This window comes from Archocentrus centrarchus, chromosome 18 (genome assembly GCF_007364275.1).
Source record: "Archocentrus centrarchus isolate MPI-CPG fArcCen1 chromosome 18, fArcCen1, whole genome shotgun sequence".
Taxonomy (NCBI): Eukaryota; Metazoa; Chordata; class Actinopteri; order Cichliformes; family Cichlidae; genus Archocentrus; species Archocentrus centrarchus.
The window spans coordinates 4,789,043-4,812,151 of NC_044363.1; the positions used below are offsets into that span (position 1 = coordinate 4,789,043).

Consider the following 23,109-nt stretch of genomic DNA (forward strand, 5'->3'; position numbering starts at 1 on the left):
GTGTGTGAGAGACGCTCTCACAGCAAGCAGCAAGCGGAAAGATAGGGAGGGCAGGGAGAGAGATAGAATGCGACCGTCTCCGACAAGAGCAGGAAGAGAACGGTTTGTTACAACAGAACAATATTCTGAGTTATTGTGAATGAGTTGAATAAAGTTCAACTTACCTGACACTTTTGTTTCGCTCTACATATGTTTTATCATGCGCCTTATAACCCGGTGCGCCTTATGGTCCGCAAAATACGGTATTTGGAATTATTTAGAATGGGTGTGAGTGGCACTCTGCATCCCAAAAAGTTATCATTACTCCAGGTTTTAGGGTCTTCTCACACTAGACAACTGGTACCATACACAAGTATGTCTCGATGTCACTTTAAAAAAAAAAAAAAGTAACCCGAGCTGCACCCTGAAATTTTACAGGTGAAGGACAGGGCTACACTTTCTACAAAATTTTCTTTTAAAGACACCAGCACTGTTGTTTCATTACTTGTTCCGCTTTTCTTTTTATATTCTATTTTTGAAAGAAAAAAAAAAAAAGAAAAATATTTGTGGCTGATTTAAGTCAGGGCTCTAAAACTGACCCATTAACATGAGAGATGGTAACAGAACGCTAACACAGAGGAAGGTTAATGTGGCCCTGAATATAAAAGCTCTCCTAACAATGCTGTAATATACAGCTGTAACAAAACTATTTATGCTGCAGTCGCCATCATATTTAATTAACTTTAAAATGGGGCTCCAAGGGGCTGAGGGATCATTTTGTTAAACTCCTGACCTCGACTCCTCTTGCTCTGCCTCTGTTGGTCACATCTCTGGTGTGAGGGGCTAAGACATGAGGAGAGGAGTCAGGTAAATAGAAAATAAGAGCCTCACCTCAAAGGCTCACTTTCATTGTAAATAGTTTTGTTCCAGCTCAGCTACAGCTTGTTCTTTTCTCAGATGCAGCAGAGTTTATGACATGATTTATTGCAGTGTGACGACAACACAACTCTTCACTTAATTACAAACACACATTTTGCAGCAACAGTTAAGCAGTGGTGTTGGGGGGGGGGGGGGGGGGGGGGGGGGGCAATGAACTGTTACTTCACAGAACTGTTGTCTGTGTAGATTCTCAGTCATCCAGGTCATAGTAGTCTCTGGAGCTTGAAAAAGGCGACTGGACTTCTTTTTGTTTCTTGAAGACGTTTCACCTCTCATCCGAAAGGCTTCTTCAGTTCTCAACCAAATGGTGGAGAGACCCAGGTATTTAAACCCCTGTGGGCGTAGTCCCTTATGACCCTCGATTGTTCATGTGCGTAAGCACATGTGCCAAGGTGTGAAGGGAGGCGTGGGTCATTTCAATCAGTGGTTTCAGTTGAAACCAATTTAGGACTCCGGTCCATTGTTTCCTGTGGCCTACTGAGGTCACTGGAACAAAGGTGTGAATGGGGGTTGAGACGTCTGGGAAGGGAGCTCAAGACAGCACTGTAAGCGGGGGAAAGTTGGTGACGTAAGCACTTCCTCTGTTCAATGATGGATGATCAGTTAGCCACTTTACAACTACTTTTTCAAGAATTTTTGAGATAAAAATAAGTTTGTAGATTGCCCTATAATTAGCTAAGACTTTTAAGTAATGGTTTAATTACTGCCACCATGAAGGCCTGTAGCCCATTAACAAAGAAACCCTGATCACATTTAAAGCATTAATTAATGGTAGGACTTCTTTGAGCCGTCTTGTAGTGCTGGGGTCTAACAGACATGTTGATAGCACAGAGAGTGGCAATATCAGGACGTGTCTGTTCACTTTGTGACAAAGATAAAGAGCTACACACACATGGTGTTTACCCTTGGTAAATTTAAATCTAACAGTTTGAGTGCTGCACTGTACATAAATCTCCAAATGAAATAGTTTTTTTTTTTTTAAAGATTGCATAAAAATGTAAGAAATTCATGTATTTGCATAACTGAAAACAAACTAACATTTTATCAATATGAATCCCATTTTGGACCAATTTTAAACACTGTAATATTCATCTGCAGATTCACAGAGAGAATACTAGAGACTGGGGCTGTACCACATCACGTTGCCCGGTATAAATTTTGGGGTGATATACAAATCACTTGTATCCTACGTCTACTAGACACGCATGTTCCACTTAACAGTTCATAAATACAAATGTAGAGACACTTTAAAATATGATCCAGCTTTATTTTACACATAAAGAAAATAAAGTAGGAACTTTAGTAACAATTTATAAATAATGTGTGGTAAATATAATGTTTGACATGTGCTGATGACTCCTTTCTTCTTCGAGGTACAAAGGTGAAGCTTCACTTCTGTGGCACCCTCTGATCTGTTAAAGGGTCAGAAAGAATTCATTGTTTAATTGCATGGTTGCATTTTGTGTGCTTATATCAAGAGAACAAAATACTTTTTTTTTTTAATCTAAGCCAAATTATCACAGGTAGATGCTGTCTTATTTTAACTGGAAGCTTAGAAAGGCATCATCTATTAACACAACCGGGGCCCACATCTGGCAAGACTTAAAACCGTTATTCCTAAATCAAGTGATGAAGCCACTCCTTACAGATATGGATGCTGCAATACAATTATGAGGTCTTACCCTGTCTCCTGCTAACTTATGATGCAGCAGCTCCTGGGTGGTGGAAGGTGGCTCACCAGGACTCCATGCTGACCTGGATCATCTGGTCTCATGGTGTGCAAACCAATCCACGTCTTCAGGACACCTGCTTCCTTCCTACTGACCTTTTGAGTTTGGGGATTCAACTACATATAAACTCTACTCTCTTGAATTCGTGTTCTAGACTTTAGAGTATCTGAAATGAAAGATTGGACAACAGTATTAAAGCCAACATTTTGAGAATGAGATGGCATCTTGTGAGGATTTGGGATGCACAACAATACAGATACCAGTCCCGTTGGATGGTTCATGCCCCCCTACAGCTCTGTCCTCATGATGTCCTGTCTCCTGGTATTTTCACCACACAAACCTTCTTGAGACAGCATGTATGGATGTATGATCCTGGAGGAGCTGAAGGATCTCCACGTCTTCTTGCACCACCAGAAGTGACAAAGACACTAGCAGAAAGCAAAAATAGAGAAAACTCAGTCAGGAGGGATAAGGAGAGAGCAATGGTCTGTGGACACCAGCTGCTAAAACGTCTCCTTTTTGGGGATTTTCTTGTTGTTGCTCTCCATTCCAGCCGTTGTCACTTTCATCTGCACACAGCAGGTGAAAATCACCATGGTTTATGCTTCCTAATTACTGTGACTGCTTGCAAAGCATTCACAGCATTGTTGTTGTATTCTTTATTATATATATCCCTTTAACAATCCTAGGGCCCATATACGGGCTCAAAAACATTTGCCAAAGCAATCCAGGATTGTTAAAGGGATATTATATTTTATTCTTTTTCACACCACTGTTTAGAGCAGGTCCTTGTGACGCTCACAGTTCAAAAATTATTTTCATAGGAGCTATGGTTTTTGATTTAGAAGCAGTTGTTTAACAGGTGCACCGAGATTTGGCCAGAGTGCATGCACCTCAGCAGGTAGGCAGTGCACCTGGCAGGTGTTTTCAATTGGTGCATTTACAAACATTCAGCTTGGCAGAGCTCTCCAATATGTATGCTTGCAAACCTCACTGCTTGTGTGATAGCAGTGGTGGCCCGTTATCAGCCACCCTCAATAACAACACATTGACATCACAAACCAACAATCGCAGTGAAACCAACAAAACATTACTGAATAACTGATAAATACTGACAAGTAAAACACCCATACACCAGCATAAACATTCCCACAAGTCCTTGCTCTGGTGGCTCCTTCCATTGGCAGCCACAGTAATATATTCATTCTGTCCACAATTTCCTGCACTTTCATTCTCCTTCATGGTCTGGACAATGATTTGGTGTGCTTTAATTTCTTCAGGCATTTTTGTCTGGGCTGTCCCTTGGCTCATGAGATGCTTTGGGCTCCACTTTCTGGGTGCCCGTGCTGCTTGGGTGGGGCTGGGTTGTGCTCTTGGCCTCTGTTGGGTCTTGATGAGGGCCCCACTGGTGGAGACCTTCCTGCATGTCTCTGCCTTAGCACAAAGGTGTCCACTACTTCTTGGCCTTTGACGCAGGTTGCAGACACTTGAGTTCTTGTCATCATCCTGTGTTGTGAAGTTTGGACGCAGCACACTGCCTGGTTTGGTTTCTGCTAGTCTCTTTATCCTTACTTAGGGGTCTGGATGCTGGCATTTTTGTAAAAAAAATAAAAAATTCTCTCGAGTTAAGGCCCTCTGGACTCACTGAACAGTGACTTGGCCACACCCTTCAGATCCACAGTGCAGGAACAGAAGAACATAAAGAGGAAGTGAAGTGACCCTGGATGTTTTTTTTTTCCGTTAAAAGAAACCTCCGTGGCTTCTTAGCCCTGCACAACGGTAAAGACTATGGCATATGGCAGGCCATTTTAACGTAAAATCTGATTCACCACACTGAAACTGAAACTGATTGATGACTAGATGTATTAATAAATTAAGATATCTCTAATTACATTCTGACTAGTTGAAATTAAGTCAGATTTACCACTGAGTTGAATGGAGACTTCAATGAATTACTGACTATCTGAAACACATATTTCAGATATCTGCAATTAAATTATGACTAGCCATAAAGTTAATTCTTATTTTGTTTTTTATTCTGACTAGTCACAATTCTAATTAAGATTAAATTAACTAAGATTAAATGACACCATAATTTAAGATATCTTAAATGTATTTTTACATAGGCGATAAATAGTTTTGACTAGTACAAATTAAATTCTAGATATCGTGAAAACACATAATGACTAGGCAAAACTTAGAGATATCTAGAACTGTAATTTTCATTAGTCAAAATTCCTTTAAAGATATCTACAAATTAATTACAGATATCTTGAATTAGATGGCTTTTCAATTTTAGATATCCATCCATTCTCTTCTGCTTATCCGGGGCCGGGTCGCGGGGGCAGGAGCCTAAGCAGAGAAGCCCGGGTTTCCCTCTCCCCAGCCACCTCCTCCAGCTCATCCGGAGGGACCCCAAGGTGTTCCCAGGCCAGCCGAGACATATAATCTCTCCACCGTGTCCTGGGTCTACCATGGGGCCTCCTCCCGGTGGGACATGCCCGGAACACCTCACCCAAGAGGCGGCCAGGAGGCATCCTAATCAGATGCCCGAACCACCTCAACTGGCTCCTCTCGATGTGGAGGAGCAGCGGCTCTACTCTGAGTCCTTCATGGATGGCCGCACTGTTCACGTTATCTCTAAGGGAGAGGCCAGCCACCCTTCGAAGGAAACTAATTTCTGCCGCTTGTATTCGCGATCTTATTCTTTCGGTCACTACCCAAAGCTCGTGACCATAGGTGAGGGTAGGAACGTAGATCGATCGGTAAATCGAGAGCTTCGCTTTGACGCTAAGCTCTCTCTTCACCACGACAGACCGGTGCAGCGTCCGCATCACTGCAGAAGCAGCCCCGATCCGTCTGTCGATCTCCCGCTCCCTTCTCCCGTCACTCGTGAACAAGACCTTGAGATACTTGAACTCCTCCACTTGGGGCAAGAACTCATTCCTGAGCCGGAGAGGGCACTCCACCCTTTTCTGGCTGAGGACCATGGCCTCAGACTTAAAGGTGCTGGTTCTCATGCCAGCCGCTTCACACTCGGCTGTAAACCGTTCCACTGCGAGCTGGAGGCCACCCCCTGATGAAGCCAACAGGACCGCATCATCTGCAAAAAGCAGAGATGAGACTCTGAGGCCACCAAGGAAGAAGCCTTCCACCACCTGGCTACGCCTAGAAATTCTGTCCATAAAAATTATGAACAGAATCGGTGACAAAGGGCAGCCCTGACGGAGTCCAACACCCACAGAAAACGAATCCGACTTATTACCGGCTATAGGGACCAAGCTCTTACTGCGGTCGTACAAAGACTGAATGGCCCGCAACAACGGGCCACACACCCCATACTCCCGCAGAACCTCCCAGAGGATACCCCGAGGGACACGGTCAAATGCCTTCTCCAAGTCCACAAAGCTAATGTAGACTGGTTGGGCAAACTCCCACGCACACTCAAATATCCTTGAGAGGATAAAGAGCTGGTCCAGCGTTCCGCGACCAGGACGAAAACCGCATTGTTCCTCCTGGAGCCGAGGTTCGACTAACGGACGGACCCTCCTTTCCAGCACCCTGGCATAGACCTTACCGGGGAGGCTGAGGAATGTGATCCCCCGAAAGTTGGAGCACACCCTCCGGTCTCCCTTCTTAAAGATGGGGACCACCACCCCGGTCTGCCAATCCAATGGCACTGCCCCAGATCTCCACATGATGTTGCAGAGGCGTGTCAACCAAGACAGCCCTACAACATCCAGAGCCTTCAGGAACTCAGGGCGAATCTCGTAAACCCCAGGGGCCTTGCCACCAAGGAGTTGTTTAACTACCTCAGTGACCTCACCCCCAGTGATGGTCAAGTCATCTCCCTCATCCCCAGACTCTGCTTCCACTACAGAAGGTGTGTCAGTGGGATTCGGGAGGTCCTTGAAGTATTCCTTCCACCGTCCGACTATAGCCTCAGTTGAAGTCAGCAGCACCCCACCTGCACTATAAACCGTGTGAGTGGAGCGCTGCTTTCCCCTCCTGAGTCGCCTGACGGTTTGCCAGAATCGCTTCGATGCCGTCTGAAAGTCTTTTTCCATAGCCTCACCGAACTCCTCCCACATCTGAGTTTTTGCTTCAGCCACTGCCCGAGCTGCATTCCGCTTGGCCTGCCGATACCTGTCAGCTGCCTCCGGAGTCCCACAGGCTAACCAAGCCCGATAAGACTCTTTCTTCAGCTTGATGCTCCCTTCACCTCTGGTGACCACCATCTGGTTTGGGGGTTACCACCACGACAGGCACCAACCACCTTGCAGCCACAGCTCTGAGCAGCAGCCTCAACAATGGAGGTACGGAACATGGTCCATTCGGACCCAATGTCCTCAGCCTCCCTCAGAATGCTGTCTAAGTTCTGCCGGAGGTGGGAGTTGAAGATCTCCCGGACTGGGGCTTCTGCCAGGCGTTCCCAGCGCACCCTCACAATACGTTTAGGTGCGCCAGGTCTGTCCAGCATCTTCCCCCGCCACCTGATCCAACTCACCACCAGGTGGTGATCAGTTGACAGCTCAGCTCCTCTCTTCACCCGAGTGTCCAGAACATACGGCCGCAGATCTGATGATACGATTACAAAATCGATCATCCACCTGCACCCTAGGGTGTCCTGTGCCATGTGCACTTATGGACATCCTTATGTTCGAACATGGTGTTCGTTATGGACAAACTGTGGTTTGCACAGAAGTCCAATAACAAAACACCATTCGGGTTCAGATCGGGCAGGCCGTTCCTCCCAATCACGCCCCTCCAGGTCTCACTGTCATTGCCCACATGAGCGTTGAAGTCTCCCAGCAAGACTATGAAGTCACCAGATGGAGCACTCTCCAGCACCCCACCCAGCTACTCCAAAAAGGGTGGGTACGCTGAACTGTCATTCGGCGCATAAGCGCAAACAACAGTCAGGACCCGTTCCCCAGCCCGAAGGCGCAGGGAAACTACCCTCTCGTCCACTGGTGAAAACTCCGACGTACAGGCAGCAAGCCGGGGGGATACAAGAATACCCACCCCAGCTCGCCGCCTCTCACCAAGGGCAACTCCAGACTGGAACAGAGTCCAGCCCTTCTCCAGGAGACTGGTTCCAAAGCCCAGACCGTGTGTTGAGGTGAGCCCAACTATATCTAGCTGGTATCTCTCAACCTCACGCACTAGCTCAGGCTCCTTCCCCACCAGAGAGGTGACATTCCATGTCCCAATAGCCAGTTTCGATAGCCGGGGATCGGTCGGCCAGTGCCTCCGCCCTCGGCCACCACCCGACACACACTGCACCCAGCCCCTATTTAAGATATCTTAAATTAATAAGTTAAATTAACGCCATTGCAGCCACCTGAAATTCTACACAGGTAATTGTTTGTGCTCAATACAGCACAAGGGGGATTACATGCAATCGTTAAATTCAGATATCGAAAACGTAATTTTGACTAGTCATAATTACATTTTAGATATCTTAAATTGTAATGTGTGACCCGTCAAATGACGAATCCGGTGATGTCATTTGAGATATCTTGAAAGGAATTTTGAGTTGTCAAAATGTAATTGAAGATATCTTGAATTATTATTCTTACTAGTCAGAATGTAATTGCAGTTATCTTAAATTACCATTCTGGATAGTCAAAAAGTAGATTTGTCTAGTCAAAATGCAGTTTTAGATATCTGAAATGTAATTATGGACAGTCAGACAAACGGATTTTATGTTAAAATGGCCTGCCATAATTCACACTCACCAGATTACAAAAATCATGACCTGCATGTCAAGCCAAAAATGACGCCAATGCACGGCCCACACCAGTGTGACATCTCCTTCTAAGAAAAATTAATGAGAAGCTTCAAAGGACCACAAGGTTTATAATTTATTATGTTTAGAACGGCTCCAGGTGTTCCGGCTGCCAACGCGGCCGCCAACGCATGGCTACCAATGTGGCTGCCGTTCTGACGTGGCCGCCATTCTGGCTGGCGATGTGGCTGCCATTCCGGCCCCCGATGTGGCTGCCGTTCTGATGCCGCCATTCCGGCTGCCGATGTGGCTGGCATTCTGACGTGGACGTTGTTCCGGCCTCCGACGTGGCCGCCATTCCGACGGATGATGTGGCTGGCGTTCCGACGTGGCAGTTGTTCCGGCCTCCGACGTTGCCGCCATTCCGACGGACGATGTGGCTGGCGTTCCGACGTGGCAGTTGTTCCGGCCTCCGACGTTGCCGCCATTCCGACGGACGATGTGGCTGGCGTTCCGACGTGGCAGTTGTTCCGGCCTCCGACGTTGCCGCCATTCAGACGGACGATGTGGCTGGCGTTCCGACTTGGTCGTTGTTCCAGCCTCCGACGTTGCCGCCATTCCGACGGACGATGTGGCTGGCGTTACGACGTGGCCGTTGTTCCGGCCTCTGACAATGCCGCCGTTCCGGCTGCTGGCGTGGCTCTCCTTTCGTCCATCGACACAGACTGTGCTGTTGCTGCCGATGTTGCGACCAAGTGTGCCACACAGTTGGCAGAGGGGTGAATATCTGAATAATTTTCCATCAATCCATCAAATTGTGTGTGTGTGTGTGTGTGGGGGGGGGGGGGGGGGGGGGGGGGGGTTAGGCTACAGCCTATCCCAGCTGACAGGGAGACCCTGAAGAGGTCGCCAGCCTGTCAGTTATTTGATATCTTTCCAGTTCAGTTATTACCTGAACAACCTCAAAAGATTAGCCTGCTTTAACCAGTTATTAACAGATCCATATGGGGATCAGTATCCAGGAAAATTGAACTGCAATGTGATATTTTGGACTTTCAGACTGGTTTCAGGCTTGCTTTCAGAATTGTTAAACCTCTGTTGCTAATTGCTTTGTTTCAGACAACTTCTTGATCAGATTCTTGATTGCTTTTTTTTATACAGGCCACAATAAGTATCACAAGAATAATCAAACCAAAAACTGACAGACAAGCTACCAGGGCAGCATTGACTCCATCCTCTGTTGTGTGTCCTCCTGTTGTACCTGCAAGTAGAAACAGGTGTGAGGTGTCAGCTGTCAGGTAGGTGATGAGTGAAGAACAGAACAGAATCTCACAGACTTTATCTACTGCACTCTGATCACATCACTCAGACCAGCTGCTTTCTACCAAGAGGTGTGACTCAGCAGGTAGAGTGGAGGACCTTTTCCTTCATTCCCCTATCCTGCCAATCAAAAGTTCTGTGGTTTGATATAAACCACATTAAAGTGTGAGTGTGTGTGTGATGGCTTAAAACTGTGTGTTGTAAAGCGTCTTTGAGTACCTTGAAAAGCGCTATATAAGTCTATTGCATTATTATTATTATTATTATTATTATTATGATTATTATTATATTAAAGGTATATAATAAAATCACTCTACAGATCTGTGTGTGTATGTGTGAATGATGGTGGTAAAATGTGTAAAAGTGTGCTTTAAGTGTCAGTCCGTTACCATTAAAACATCTAAGAGGTAAAACAGTTTAGTTTTACATGTCATACTAAACTACAGTGCTTCTGCTGCCATAACCTTTGGTTGTTGTCTGATGAGCAACTTTATCCAAAACAGTAAAACACAACCAATAAGAAAATATAAAATAGATCAAAATGAAAATTTATGAGCTATAATACATGAAATTAAACAGAAAAAAAATTAAATGAAAAAGTAGCTTAAAATTTCAATCTAAATAAAATACAATGCAATTGTTAGAAAGTAAAAGTCTCAAAGCAAAACAGAATAAAAATAGCCTATAACAGCTAATAGCAGTAAATATCAGGTGACGTGTCCGTGCTGTTGTGGAGTCTGATGTTTCCCATTATCTCCTGTGAACTGAAGTCTAGCAAAGACAAACTCAGCCCCATCTGTATCAGTGGTGCTAAACGTGAACATGTAACAAGCTTTAAGTTCCTTGGTGTTTGTATCGCTGAGCGCCTGTTATGGTCTCTATTTGTCTGATCTGATGAGTCTTTGCGTGGACTACAATTAACCTACAGCCACAGTGGGTGGGTTCTTACTACGTGTCGTGAGCACGTGAGCATGTGAGCACATTTATTTGTTGTAAATAACTTAGTCCAACTTCTTCTTAGTATTATTAATCATGATAACTGGCATTACCTTTCTATTTATTTATTTATTATTTGTTCTTAATTTCTAATGTATTTATGTTTTAATTTATTTATATATGTGTGTGTGTGTGTGTGTGTGTGTGTCCACTCAAGGTGGATTCAAACCCAGACCTTCTAGCTGTGAGGCAACAGTGCTAACCACCACACCACCACGCTGCCCACTCCTAGACACTCCTAAACCTTGTGGAAAGCCTTCCCAGAGAAGTTGAAGCTGTTAGATTAAGTTTATCATACCTCGTTAAATCCTTTAATCTAGCTTTGTGGTACACTCCTGTGGTGCAGTATGAAAACAGATAGCCATGGTATTTAATGTTGTGAATGAGCCTGTCTCACCTGGGTCCGTGACATTCAGGAAGATGGTTTCATTGAAGCGTCTTCCATCACTGTCCATGCCCTGAAACTCATATGTCCCGTTGTCACTACTGATCAGATTGCTCAGAGTTATGGTGACGGTGCCATTGATCTTATCACAGTCCGTCCCCTCCACCCGGCCCTTAAACGACTCCTCCTGGTGTTCGAGACGAGTGGGGTGTCCGTTTCGGAAGATATATTTATCACTGCCGGGTCTTTTTAGCCATATGGCTGTGGTGTCAGTGGGAACTGGAAATTCCAGAGTCACATTCGTGCCAGTGTGACGTGTGAAGATCCGCTGGTCTGCAGGACAAAGAGGAACATAAAAGAGAGCACACACAGAATGAGGACTCGTCACCTCCACAGCAAACAACCCATTTCCTGTCCAGAGCCACCCATCCAACTGCTGAGCCAAACTTTCAGTGAAGAGTTAAGAGGAGGGCTGGGTGTATGGGTCTTTCTATCTGTAATTTTACATGGCTTCATTAGAGAGCCTCATTTGTGGAAGTGTTTTTGCCTTCAGCTATAAAAGAAGAGGAATATCCAAACCACAGAAGAGAGGAGAAGCCATGGGTGTATTTGTTGTGTCAATTCTTTCAGATGATCAAACTTCCTGCCCTTCAGTGTTTGTGTGCGACTAAAAAAAAGCTCTGATATCTGTCATATGAGCCATGTTATGAATTTACGGTGGCCCTAATTATAAAACATGTAACTGCAGTAAAATCCAAACAAACAAACAAAGAAGACACATACGAGGTCCTTAATAATATCCTCACCTCAGGGTTTCTTTTTCTGTGAAATAGAAAACTCTGATACCACATCGTAAATAGTTTTGTTCTGGTTTTTTTTTGTTTTTTTAGTAAACAGCCACCAGAACCTTTGCACAGCAGGCTCTTTAGATGGCGACCTGCCCGAGACTCCACTAGAACCTATTAGAACCTTATTTATGAAGGTTGCTTCCAGTTCTGACCCAAAGAGGGCATTTCATTTTATTGTTCTTCCACACACACAACAGTGAAGTGCAGAAAGTTTGATCATCCAAAAGAACTAAAACTAAATGTGAATTTGCACAACGCTGCGGGTCTATTTAGGCATTGTAATGAATGGTCATTAAGTACAATGAATAAAAACAAAATGGAGGAAACTGCTCAGTACTTTATTACTGAGCAGTAACCAATAAAATAATTCAGGATAAAGAAGTTGGTGAGTTCTTGCAGTAAATTCTGCTGGATTTAAAACCAGCTCAGCCTCACCTGCAGAGACCACCAGGACACAGATGGACAGTAAAATGAAGCGGAGTGACGCAGATCTCCCAGCCATCATTTTTCCTTTTTTTTCTTCTTCCTTCAGGTGTAAAAAAAACCTTTAATATTCCTCAACAACAGATTCTTGTTGATAGATGAGTTATTTTATATAAAATAAATAATCTTACCCTGATCAGGTTCCTCTGTGTGTCTTCCTTCTTTTACATTCATCGACTGAAAACTCAATCCAGAAAATTTCCACTAACAGGTGCGAGTTATAGCATAAACCAATCAAAAGAAGCCTACACATCACCTGACCTGACACCTGTATAGCTCTCATTGGTTCAAAGTACAGGTACGGTAGGAGTCTTTGACTATGTATTTGTATAAGTATTTGACTATGACGTCTGACCTCCGGTGAAGCTTCTGGAAAACATGAACCTGTTTTTTTTTTGTTTGTTTTTTTCCTGGCAGAGAGCCAATAATAAATGAAACTGTCAAACCTGCCATTATGACATTCAAACTTTGGTGGATTTTTTTCTCTAGTCTGTACATTAACTAAAGATTAGGATGCAGCAGATCACTATAACAGCATTGTGTTTCATCTTATACACCAACCATTTCTTATTCCTTCTGCTTGATAAACATATTTTACCATATTCTAGTATTTTTGTACTCTTTCCCACTCTTTATAGTTACTTCACTTCACTGTACTGTATCTGTTTCAAATTAAAGCCCTCCAGAGATTCAGTAGACAGAAACCCTTCGTTTCTTAAAGTGGCTTTTAATGTGAAATCTTAGCAGGACCATGTTACAAAAATACTGCAAAAACATCATCTATGGATACAGTATAGAATATTATCTATGGCTGTGGCATCGACCCTTGTTTGGTCAGGAGTTCATCTTACAGACCAATGAGATTAAAGCAGCACATCCAGAGATGTGAGGAAGCTGTGGGTAGATGGAGCTGATCAGACAGCAGTATTAAGTCAGTCAGTTAGATCAGTCACACACACTGGATTAATGAACGCTGTATGCTTTAGATTAGTGGGGTAAAGTCGAGGCCTGTTATATTTATTACTTACATATGTTTGACTTTTGTCACCTCATGTTGTATTTCAGGTAACTTTTTTAATTTGGGCCCCAAAAGTTGAGTTGTTTTCATAGCTGAGGTTTTAGTTGGAAGAAGATCCATCATTATGACTCCTGTCAGAGCTGTTGTAAACTGTTGGGTGCTGTGGTGACGGGTTTTTAACCAGGTGAAAGAGGAGCTGGTTAGTGGAGCCCAGAAAGGTGACTGGTCTGTGATCAGGTTTCAGGGGGGGGTGACACTTCAAATTGAGAGGTGTCAAAGCCAGGTGGGCAGTTACCATCTTTAAGGTTATAAAATGATGAGCCCGCTCTTTGTCTCTGTCTTGCTCTTCTCTTCCTGTCTCTGCATCTTTCTCTGTTTCTTTCTTTCCATCAGAGCTTATACAGGATTAAATCCACTTCATTTCAGCCAAAAGGATCATGGGGACCCCTAAAAATCATGACCCAACACCAACATTATGGTCTGTTCATAAACTCAGTCTAGGATTTGATAATTGGCTGACTGAAAACTAAGAAAAGCTCTTCATCAATATTAAAAAAAAAAAAAACACAGTTTAGTTTTTAGGATTGACAGCAAAAAATAAAAATAGCCAAAAAACATAAATAAAGAATGAATAGAGAAGCAGAGCGAGGTACAACCCCAACTCTTTTTATACCCAGGTACACACTCACAGGTAAAACAGGTTGACACCAGGGTTATTATAGTTAACGAAAACGAACGAAATAACGAAAACTGAAACTGAAAAAACATTGTCGTTAACTGAAATAAATAAAAACTAAAATTAAAAGGAAAAAACAATAACTAACTAAAACTGTATTGTGAGTTTAAAAAACTAACTAAAATTATAGATAAAATGACCTTCCTTTTCTTGTTTGTTATTTTATTTAAAAGCCTTGTGGATTGATCATTTTTCCGCTCTCGAGGTTTAAGCTGGGAGCGCCGTCGGGCAGCTGTGCGCGTGCGTGCACGCGCTCACCGCGCTGGTCCGAAAAGTAATGGCAGCAGTCTGCTCAGACAGCGGCAGAGTCCCATATGGAGTTTCATTGAGTCCGATAATACAGATAGAAGAGTGTCTTGCTGTGAATGATGAAAAATGTATGGAACACGTCTCAGTGAGGAAAAAACACCAACATCAAAGTCCACCTGAGAAGCGCACACAAGGCAGCTACGGAAACCGCTCTGAACCGCTCTGCCGCGCAGCCGCAACTTTGTGATGAACCTGTTCTGTCCTTGTGCGTTTCCGGCCACTTTATCAGTGAGAGAATAACAATCAGGAACAATCAATATAAGGACTCAAGGGAATGAAGAAATAACAGGGACAAATATGTTTGCAGCCAAAAAACTGAGCACAAAGAGCGAGGACCAAAAGAAGTCCCAGCCGGCACCGCATATAAAACACCAGCACATGACCACAAGGTAATGAACACACAATCCAGCTACACAAGCAGAAATGCGACATGAGGTCGGCCACATATGGGGCATCTAACCAAGCTAGCTCCAAAACAGAAGCTGTTGTTAATCTGCTGCACTGACGCTGAACTTTATTGGGAGTTTACTGTAGAATTTATTGAGTTTGGGAGTTCATGTTTTTCTTTGTTTCTGTTGATGTTCATGTGTGTCCTTAATATTACACACATTTAGCATGCAGTGCTGCTGTCTGTGAACAGTTGGTTGTTGAATATATTTCTTTAGGTATCTTTTGTTGAGTTTTGAATCTTGCATCTGACAAAGTATGAAAAACTAAAACTAATACTGAAACTAACGAAACTAAACTAAAACTAAGTGATAAACTAAAAATAAAAACTAATAAAAATGAGCAAAACCACTCTGAAAACTAATTGAAACTAACTGAATTAAAGAAAAAAAGTAAAAACTAAACGATAATGTAAAATCCAAAACTATTATAACCCTGGTTGACATTTCTGTCATTTACCGATGATATGTGTTAAAGAACAGACTGGCTTTATTTCATGGCAGGTTAGTCAGTCCTAAAGGTTTGTTGGTGATTTGCTGCCAGTGTGGCTACTCACACATTTATGTGCATTCTTTTTTAATTTATTATCTGTGGCTTTATTGACAGTCCAGTTAATGGTCATCCATCTCTTTGTTGATACATTTAGAGGCACTGAGGCATTTAAGCAGACTCATTATTTACCATACAGCAAGCATTAAAAAAATATTTAAGAATCAAAATTATTACATCCATTGTCCATCCAATGCTGGTCCACCGTTCTACAACAAGGACAAAAACCAGAATGCTGCAGCTAGAGTACTGACAGGGACTAGAAAGAGAGAGCAGATTTCTCCCATACTGGCTTATCTTCATTGGCTCCCTGTTAAATCCAGAATGTGATATAAAATCAACAGAATCTTTCACCATACCTGTCAAGTTTTGTATTTAAAAATACGGGAAATTTTCCGCCGCTGAAAATAGAAGTCGCTATATGACATCATCGCCTAATTTGCATAATTGGTCATTTGCATGTTGATGCAATAGAGGCTGCAGGAGAGGAAAAACATCTTTGGAGAGAAATAAAGTGTAGAAAAAACAGCCTAAATATGTTTAGAACTACAAATGAACTTTATGAAATAACTTAATAACTTTAATGCTTTGCCTAGACCCACATTACATAGATCAATTTTGTCCTGTATTGTTTAATGTTAGAATATCAAATTTAATGAAAACACTGTGGGGTGTGACTGCTAGCTACATTCAACCCTCCTCCTTTATCTGGGCCACTGTTGCCAACTTGTGTAAGAAAACTCGCTGTCGGCTGTCTCAAAGCTTGATAAAGGCCGAAGCGAGGACCGGGGATGGGAGCGGAGGGAGCAGGCAGGCAGGCTCGGTGTTTAAGTGAGGTTGGAGGGTGGAGTCGAAGCAGACCTGGGCGATGCCCAAGTGCACGAAGGGACACAGAAAGAAGGCTTTATGTACACAAAACATGCGGAAGACAGCGGAGAATTTCGCTGTCGTTAGTTACTTTTTGGAAAAAAAAAAAAAAGACGCTAGGGGTATCTAAAAAGCCGCTAAGTTGGCAACACCGAGCCCAACCGAGGTCCAGTTGTGTTTCTGCCTTTGTTCCCGCTGTCTACACTAAACTCACGAGAACTGCCACCCAGGCTACTGCAGGTGGCAGTCCTCGCGAGGCTAGTGATAGAATTCAGTTTGGAGCGGCAGGAACACTTTTTTAATTATTATATTAAAATACGGGAAATTTATGGGAAAATAATAATACGGGAGGACGGCGGGACAGACGGGTAAAATACGGGAGTTTCCCGGCCATACTTGACAGGTATGTCTTTCACTGGTCTCCTGTGGGGGGGGGGGGGGGGGGGGGTACAGGTGAGGAAGCAGCTTGTTCTGGACTCAGGCCGGTTTGTCTTGTCCCCTTTCTTGTGTGTGTATGTGTGGTATCTGTGGCTGCCTTCTGCACTTGGAGGTGGGTGCTGGCCTCGGGGGTGGCGTTATTCTGGGGTGCTGTCGTCACAGGCCCCGGGTCTGCTCTCAGCTGCCCTGTGGTGGGGTGTGGGAAAAGGGGGTAATTACTGAGCCAGTTAGCTGGTTCTCTCCTTCCGGCGGTGGTCCTCTACTCCTGGTCTTATGTCTCCTTCAGTACCCGTGGAGGGCTGCGGGTGGCCGGGGGTTCTATCTCTGGTTTTCTCTGGCTCTGGGGGTCGCTGTTGTAGCTTCTCACCTTCCTTACCAAATACGTTTCATGACAAACACACACACAAGCAACAGAACAAGAGTATATGCTTGTTTTCTGTTTTATACTTCTCTTTCAGGTGCTGTTTGTTGTTTTTGTTTATTTGTTCTGTCCTCTTTTTGTTTATGTGCTTTGGTATTTTATTACAAGTGCAGTGAGTCCACCTTAATTTAGTCTGACTAAATTAAGGTGGACTAGTCAGCCACTTTCAAGTAGCTCAATCTCAGTGTTTGGATCAGGTTAAAAAGTTAAACACTGACAACTAGAACTGCACACAGCTACAAAGCTTGTGATTTTTTGGTGACTCATAACTTTCCCTGATGTGTGTGGCATTGGACAGGCTGCCCACCACTGCAGCAGCAAACTGTGGGACGGGAAGACCAGGAGGAAAACTGCTGCACAGTTCCACATCTGTTCAACCTATAGACAACCTGTTATTGATGAGCATCTCCAGATGATAAGTGAGGGCTACCACCCTACAGGTGAAGGTGAATATCCAGGAACAACCAGTAAGAGCAGAGAGGAAGATGAGGCTGACGACTCCTCTGGAAATTTTAGTGCATTTAATAAAAATCGGCTACAGCTGGAATTGTTTTGAATATTTATTCCTCCCAGAAAGAATTCAGTCAGTACAGAGCAGTGCAGTGAGGAACTCACAGGAACAAAAGAGACACACCTTACTTATACAAAACCTCACAGCATCATATTACACTGCTGCTCGGGTCACAGTTCAGCAATACATATGCAGCAGATTGAGCAAGAAAGTCTTATCGGTGTGGAGACGGAGGCACCGGGACAGGAACCAGGACCCTCTGTTGGGGAGGTCCACATGCCTGCATCTCCCAGACATTCAGGGGTCAAGGGGTCAAGCACAACATAAAGCACGAGAAAGAGCTGAATCCTCAACACAGCTGCATGATCAGTTCATCAACTCAGTTTGATCATATAGTCAGTTATATTTGACCAATGCAGTTTGATGGACGGGTCTCAACTCAGTTTACAATTTAATAAGAAAACGAGAGAGCACATTCATACTGTCACTTATGTGAAGCATAAAGGTGCTTTATATACGCACAGTATGGCCAGAGAAATTCAATTCAATTCAATTTTATTTATAAAGTGCCAAATCACAACAGTCGCCACAAGGTACTTGAAATGTAAGCGGTCATAAAAGTGCAAAAATAAGCATTTTAAAATAAAAAATTCTGAACATTTTTCATCTTCTGAAGCAGCATTTCCCCCAAAAAAATAAAACAAAAAAGTGTAGCAAAGCAAATTCAGAGAAATCATTTTCACATGTAAGGAGCTATCCACTTAGAGAACAGCCTGAGATGTTTCAAGTAAACAACATTTAAATTATTTCCCCTGTTACACCAAAACAACGTTAAAAAAACAACAAAAAAATAAAACGCTTCACATGTAACAGGTCAAACCCAGCAATAAAATATCACACTGGATCTTAAACCTCCTGAGACCCTGCGTCCACATATGGGGACATTACATTTTGGCTTTGGTGCACCTTAAACTTCATTGTGCTCAATAGTGTTTTACACTTTAAGTCATGTTGTATTTGTTTTGTTATGCTATAAAATAATCCCAGTGTCCACATCTGAGGACATCTTTTTTTCTCACAAATGTATGTAACAACCATGTAACAAAATACAACTTCCTGTTCAAAGAGGAAGCTTAGTTTATACACATATCAGGTCCATTAATCACAAATATCTAGAAGAAGTTAAAGATGCATTGCAAACAGAAGCTCAGGTCTCAGGAGGTTAAATACAATCATTTTACATTCAGAGGCTGAAGGATTGGCAGTCATGCACAGGATGCCCAAAGAGAGTCTTATAAAAACATTATTACATTTTTAAGAAGGCACTTGGAAATAAAACAAATAAATCTCATTGAAACACTAAAAATGTCATTTCATCTGAGACACGTTTGGAACCACAGCAGAGTCAATGTTCATCAAAGGACTCTTCTTCTCTGAGAGACAATGTGCTGTGTCATCATCATCCTCATTTTCCTCCTCCAGGTCCAGTTCAACACTTGGCTCTAAAACCAAGACACCCCCACCCCCAAAAAGTTAGAATCAACATCATTAAAAACGTCACTAATCATTCTAAACTGATGATGGACTGAGGCACAACAGTGGAACTCACCGTTGGTCCTGATTTGGGGTTTTCTACGTCGTCCTTTGTAAATGAGTCCAATAATAATGCAAACTACAGGCCCAGCACACAGCACATATACCAAAGGGTTAACTGTGGACAGCAGAAAACAGACATGTGTCAGGCAGGCAGTGTACCCTGTGTAACAGAGTTAATATATTGATTCCACTTGTCGTTACTTTTCATGTTGGGTTTATACATAGTGGGTGAAACAGCGCCATCTCTTGGTGGTTAGCTGTGATAAGTGTAGTGGACACATGGACCTTGTTGCCAGTGTATGAGAGAAGAGCACGAGGTAGGTTCACCTAGGTTAACACTGCGGGAAAATGTGCATCATCATCTTATGTCCTTTCTATTATTGGATAACTGCAAGATGTATTTATGGCAATCAAGATGTTAATGAGCTGTATATTTGAGGATATTAATGACATTGTGATAAATCTAATACACAAGTGAAAATGTCCACTAGCTTGATGCAAATGTAAAATGTTATTCTTTGCAAGGTGCTGTACTCGCTGTTATGAGCCTGAGTCCTGACCAGTATATTATATATATATATATATATATATATATATATATATATATATATATATATATATATATATATATATATATATATATTCTGTTTCATGCAGATAAACAACATTTCATCTCATCCTATTTCTTGGCCATTATTCACTATCACAAAACGCAGAGTAATGTTTGGACTGAGCTGAATCAGTGTAGGGCTAAGTTCAGCAAGGTTACACCTGCACTTAGGTGCATTATGTGTTCTTTACTGAGTGGGAAATCTACATCGTAACCTGACCTGCACACGTCGGCCAGGACACGACTGCAAGATAATCAACACAGATTTGCTACAAGGTGGAATCTGCACCACCCAGCAAGGCGACCAATCTGTCCAACCAGCTGAAGCTCAAACACCACAGCATGCACTACAGTTCAAGGTATTCACTGCTGTAAACGCAGTGTTTACAAAGTCGATGAGTAATCGTGTTAAATAATCCTGATTTCTTTACTGACCAAAATAACTGTGATCATGATTTTTTCCATAATCCAGCAGCTCTATTACCAACTCAACAAAACCTAAAATCCCAGTAAGATAACAGGTATCAGCTTTTCTGTGCATACTAATGGCTGTAGGATTGAATGCTGCTCAGAGATCAGCGGAGTGGGTGGAAGCTCTCTGTGGCACCTTTTATCAGACATTTCCAATAACAAGCAGCTGAAGAGGTATACCTAATAATATGGCCGGGAAGTGTATATTCCACATACAGAAGAACATTTATGAAGCTGAAAGCTGAGAATGATTTTAAACCAACCCTCAGTTATGTGTTCACCATAGTTACCATGGTGATTTTCCAAGGTTGGAGAGCTACCTGAAAACAAAGTGAAAACAAAGCCCCCCCCCCCCCTTGTTAAAGCCTTTAATCTAGCTCTGTCCTACACCCCTACAGGGGTACATGGAGTAAACAGATACCTATGGTAGGTAATGATGTGAATGAGCCTGTCTCACCTGGGTCAGTAACAATCAGGATGATGGTTTCATTGAAGCGTCTTCCATCACTCTCCATGCCCTGAAACTCATATGTCCCACTGTCACTACTGGTCAGATTGCTCAGAGTTATGGTGACAGTGCCATTGATCTTATCACAGTCCGTCCCCTCCACCCGGCCCTTAAACGACTCCTCCTGGTCTTTGAGATGAGTGGGGTGTCCATCTCGGCAATAGAAGATATATTTATTACTGTCAGCTTTGTTTAGCCATATGGATGTGGTGTCAGTGGGAACTGGAAATTCCAGAATCACATTTGTGCCAGTGTGACGTGTGAAGATCCGCTGGTCTGCAGGACAAAGAGGAACATAAAAGAGAGCACACACAGAATGAGGACTCATCACCTCCACCTCCAACTCCACAGCAAACAACCCATTTCCTGTCCAGAGCCACCCACCCAACCAACCCAACTCTCAACCTTCTTCAGTTTGGGGGCTAAAGGGGTTACATCACCCTAACCCCAGTGATGGTAACGACCATCAACAAAGGTCATGAACCCATTAATCCCTCTGAGGTGACACCCCTCAGGTCTCAGTGGACCAGAATCTGCTGGACCTTCAGGTTCTTTACACTACAACACTGCAAAGCAAACAAAGCTCTAATGAGTCTGGACATAAAGACCTAATCTGAGGCCTCCAGTTTCTCCTGCAGTCACCTACGATGAGTTTCTGTAACTAACAGATGTTTTACAGTTAGAAGCAACATGTGAACTCAGCATGAATATCATGCATTAGCAGCTGCTGCTAAACATTAGCCATTCAGCCTGAGCTAATCCCAGCAAACCATTTAGTCTGGGTTAAACCCAGCTAATCATTACCCGACTCACTGGTTAATGATTAGCCGGCTAATCATTAACCAGTGAGTCGGGTAATTTTTAACAAGAGGTTTTTGCACGGCGGGTAAATAAAAGTTAGCCGCTAAATGTAGCTTTAAAAAAAAAAAAACAGTTAGCACTAAAAGTTTGCATGATGGCTAACTGTTACCGGTTCGTAGTAACAGTTTCTACCGGAGGAGAAACAGCCGCAGGCTTTAAATCGTTCCTGTTACTCACGGTCAGGGGACGATATCCCGGGAACCAGCGATATTAAAACCACAACCATAAACACTCGGGACATGGTCCTTAACTCCCTCAGCGCCTGTGGGTGAAGAGCCGCAGGTAACTCATCCGGTTTGTACCGGTTCGAGGTGAGCGGATGAGGGGGCGTGTCTGAAGTTTGTTTCCATCCATCCATTCATTCATTTTCTTCCGCTGATCCTTTTCAGGGTCTAGGGGGGCTGGAGCCTATCCCACCTGTAATGAGGAACAAATAAGTAGATTTTTCAGGTATCTGTAAAAAGTATTGTTCTGACTACTTTTATCGTATTCATGAAATTGTAACCCTGATTTATGGTTGAGGTGGCGTTCTCCGGTCTCTCTCCTCGGGCGGTGGGGTTACAATTAATCTTAATAATCTATAATAAACACCGACTCGGCAGGACAGTGTGAACTCAACTTTTACTCCGTCATCATCCTGACGCAGACCACACAGAAAAACCAGTGTTGCACCAAAAACAGTCCCACCGTTAACACTGCAAGGTAGGAACTAAAATTACTTCTCACAAGGTTCAGTAATAACTAACTTTAATGTTACACATAACATTATAAGATGAGGCAAATGATAATTAATTATATAATAAACTCAATTAGTTAAAATCATGAATATTTCAAAACTTAATATGCAAAACAAATTTATATTATAAACCACACAATTTAAATGTGACCAAAAATAAATACGTCCAAACACTAAGGTTACAAAATCATAAAAGCATATAATTTATGCATCATTTATAGTGCTGTACTCAGGGTTACATGATCTGTGTGTGATGTGATGTTATGTTGTTTCACTTTGAAACGTCCTGCTAAACAAACTGAGGTACAATAACGTGGTTGTATGAAAATACTGCAGTTTAGATAAACAGGTTAAAGCTCTGTGTTGGTGCAGCTGTGGAGTTCATGGTCATTTAGATCACATCCAGTGTAGCAGAGATGAGTTTGAATTTAGATTCATTCACTGAACTCAACCAGAGCAGCAGGTCAGCTGATCACAGCCTGCATGCAAAGAAAATTTACTGCAGCTCACAATAAAAATTATTGATTCTTTTCCCCAACAACCGACTTAGAGTTACTCACCTGTTGAATCCCACTGTGACCGCTGACTGTACTCATATTTGTCTGTGTGTGTGGAGGCAG

The 23,109-nt window shown here is 43.0% G+C and overlaps 2 protein-coding genes across 3 annotated transcripts; both read right to left on the reverse strand.

The window, feature by feature from the left end:
• Positions 1-2,241: 2,241 nt before the first annotated feature.
• LOC115797535 (butyrophilin subfamily 2 member A1-like) lies at positions 2,242-12,574 on the reverse strand. Its single transcript, XM_030754131.1, has 6 exons — positions 12,543-12,574; positions 12,364-12,454; positions 11,093-11,413; positions 9,594-9,640; positions 2,601-3,076; positions 2,242-2,330 (listed from the first exon to the last, which is right to left on the reverse strand). The coding sequence occupies exons 2-5, from the start codon at positions 12,431-12,433 to the stop codon at positions 2,936-2,938; spliced, it is 579 nt and encodes a 192-aa protein (XP_030609991.1). The 5' UTR covers positions 12,434-12,454; positions 12,543-12,574; the 3' UTR covers positions 2,242-2,330; positions 2,601-2,935.
• A 5,671-nt stretch (positions 12,575-18,245) lies between these two features.
• Positions 18,246-22,398, reverse strand: LOC115797303 (uncharacterized). 2 transcript variants are annotated; one of them, XM_030753844.1, is made up of 5 exons: positions 22,259-22,395; positions 21,931-22,170; positions 20,842-21,168; positions 19,317-19,418; positions 18,246-19,209 (listed from the first exon to the last, which is right to left on the reverse strand). In XM_030753844.1, the coding sequence occupies exons 2-5, from the start codon at positions 22,109-22,111 to the stop codon at positions 19,076-19,078; spliced, it is 744 nt and encodes a 247-aa protein (XP_030609704.1). In that variant the 5' UTR covers positions 22,112-22,170; positions 22,259-22,395; the 3' UTR covers positions 18,246-19,075. The 2 variants fall into 2 exon arrangements, with proteins under 2 accessions (XP_030609704.1, XP_030609703.1); XM_030753843.1 differs by having other exon boundaries at positions 21,931-22,398.
• Between the last annotated feature and the right edge of the window lie 711 nt (positions 22,399-23,109).

Coding starts and splice junctions, on each gene's coding strand:
- LOC115797303 (XM_030753843.1), bottom strand. CDS start 22,111: ATGGATGGATGGAAACAAACTTCAGACACGCCCCCTCATCCGCTCACC. Junction 21,169..21,930: donor CGGGATATCGTCCCCTGACC/GTGAGTAACAGG, acceptor TTTGTCCTGCAG/ACCAGCGGATCTTCACACGT. Junction 19,210..19,316: donor ACCCCAAATCAGGACCAACG/GTGAGTTCCACT, acceptor TCTTGGTTTTAG/AGCCAAGTGTTGAACTGGAC.
- LOC115797535 (XM_030754131.1), bottom strand. CDS start 12,433: ATGATGGCTGGGAGATCTGCGTCACTCCGCTTCATTTTACTGTCCATC. Junction 11,414..12,363: donor TGTCCTGGTGGTCTCTGCAG/GTGAGGCTGAGC, acceptor TTTGTCCTGCAG/ACCAGCGGATCTTCACACGT. Junction 9,641..11,092: donor CCTGAATGTCACGGACCCAG/GTGAGACAGGCT, acceptor TTCTACTTGCAG/GTACAACAGGAGGACACACA.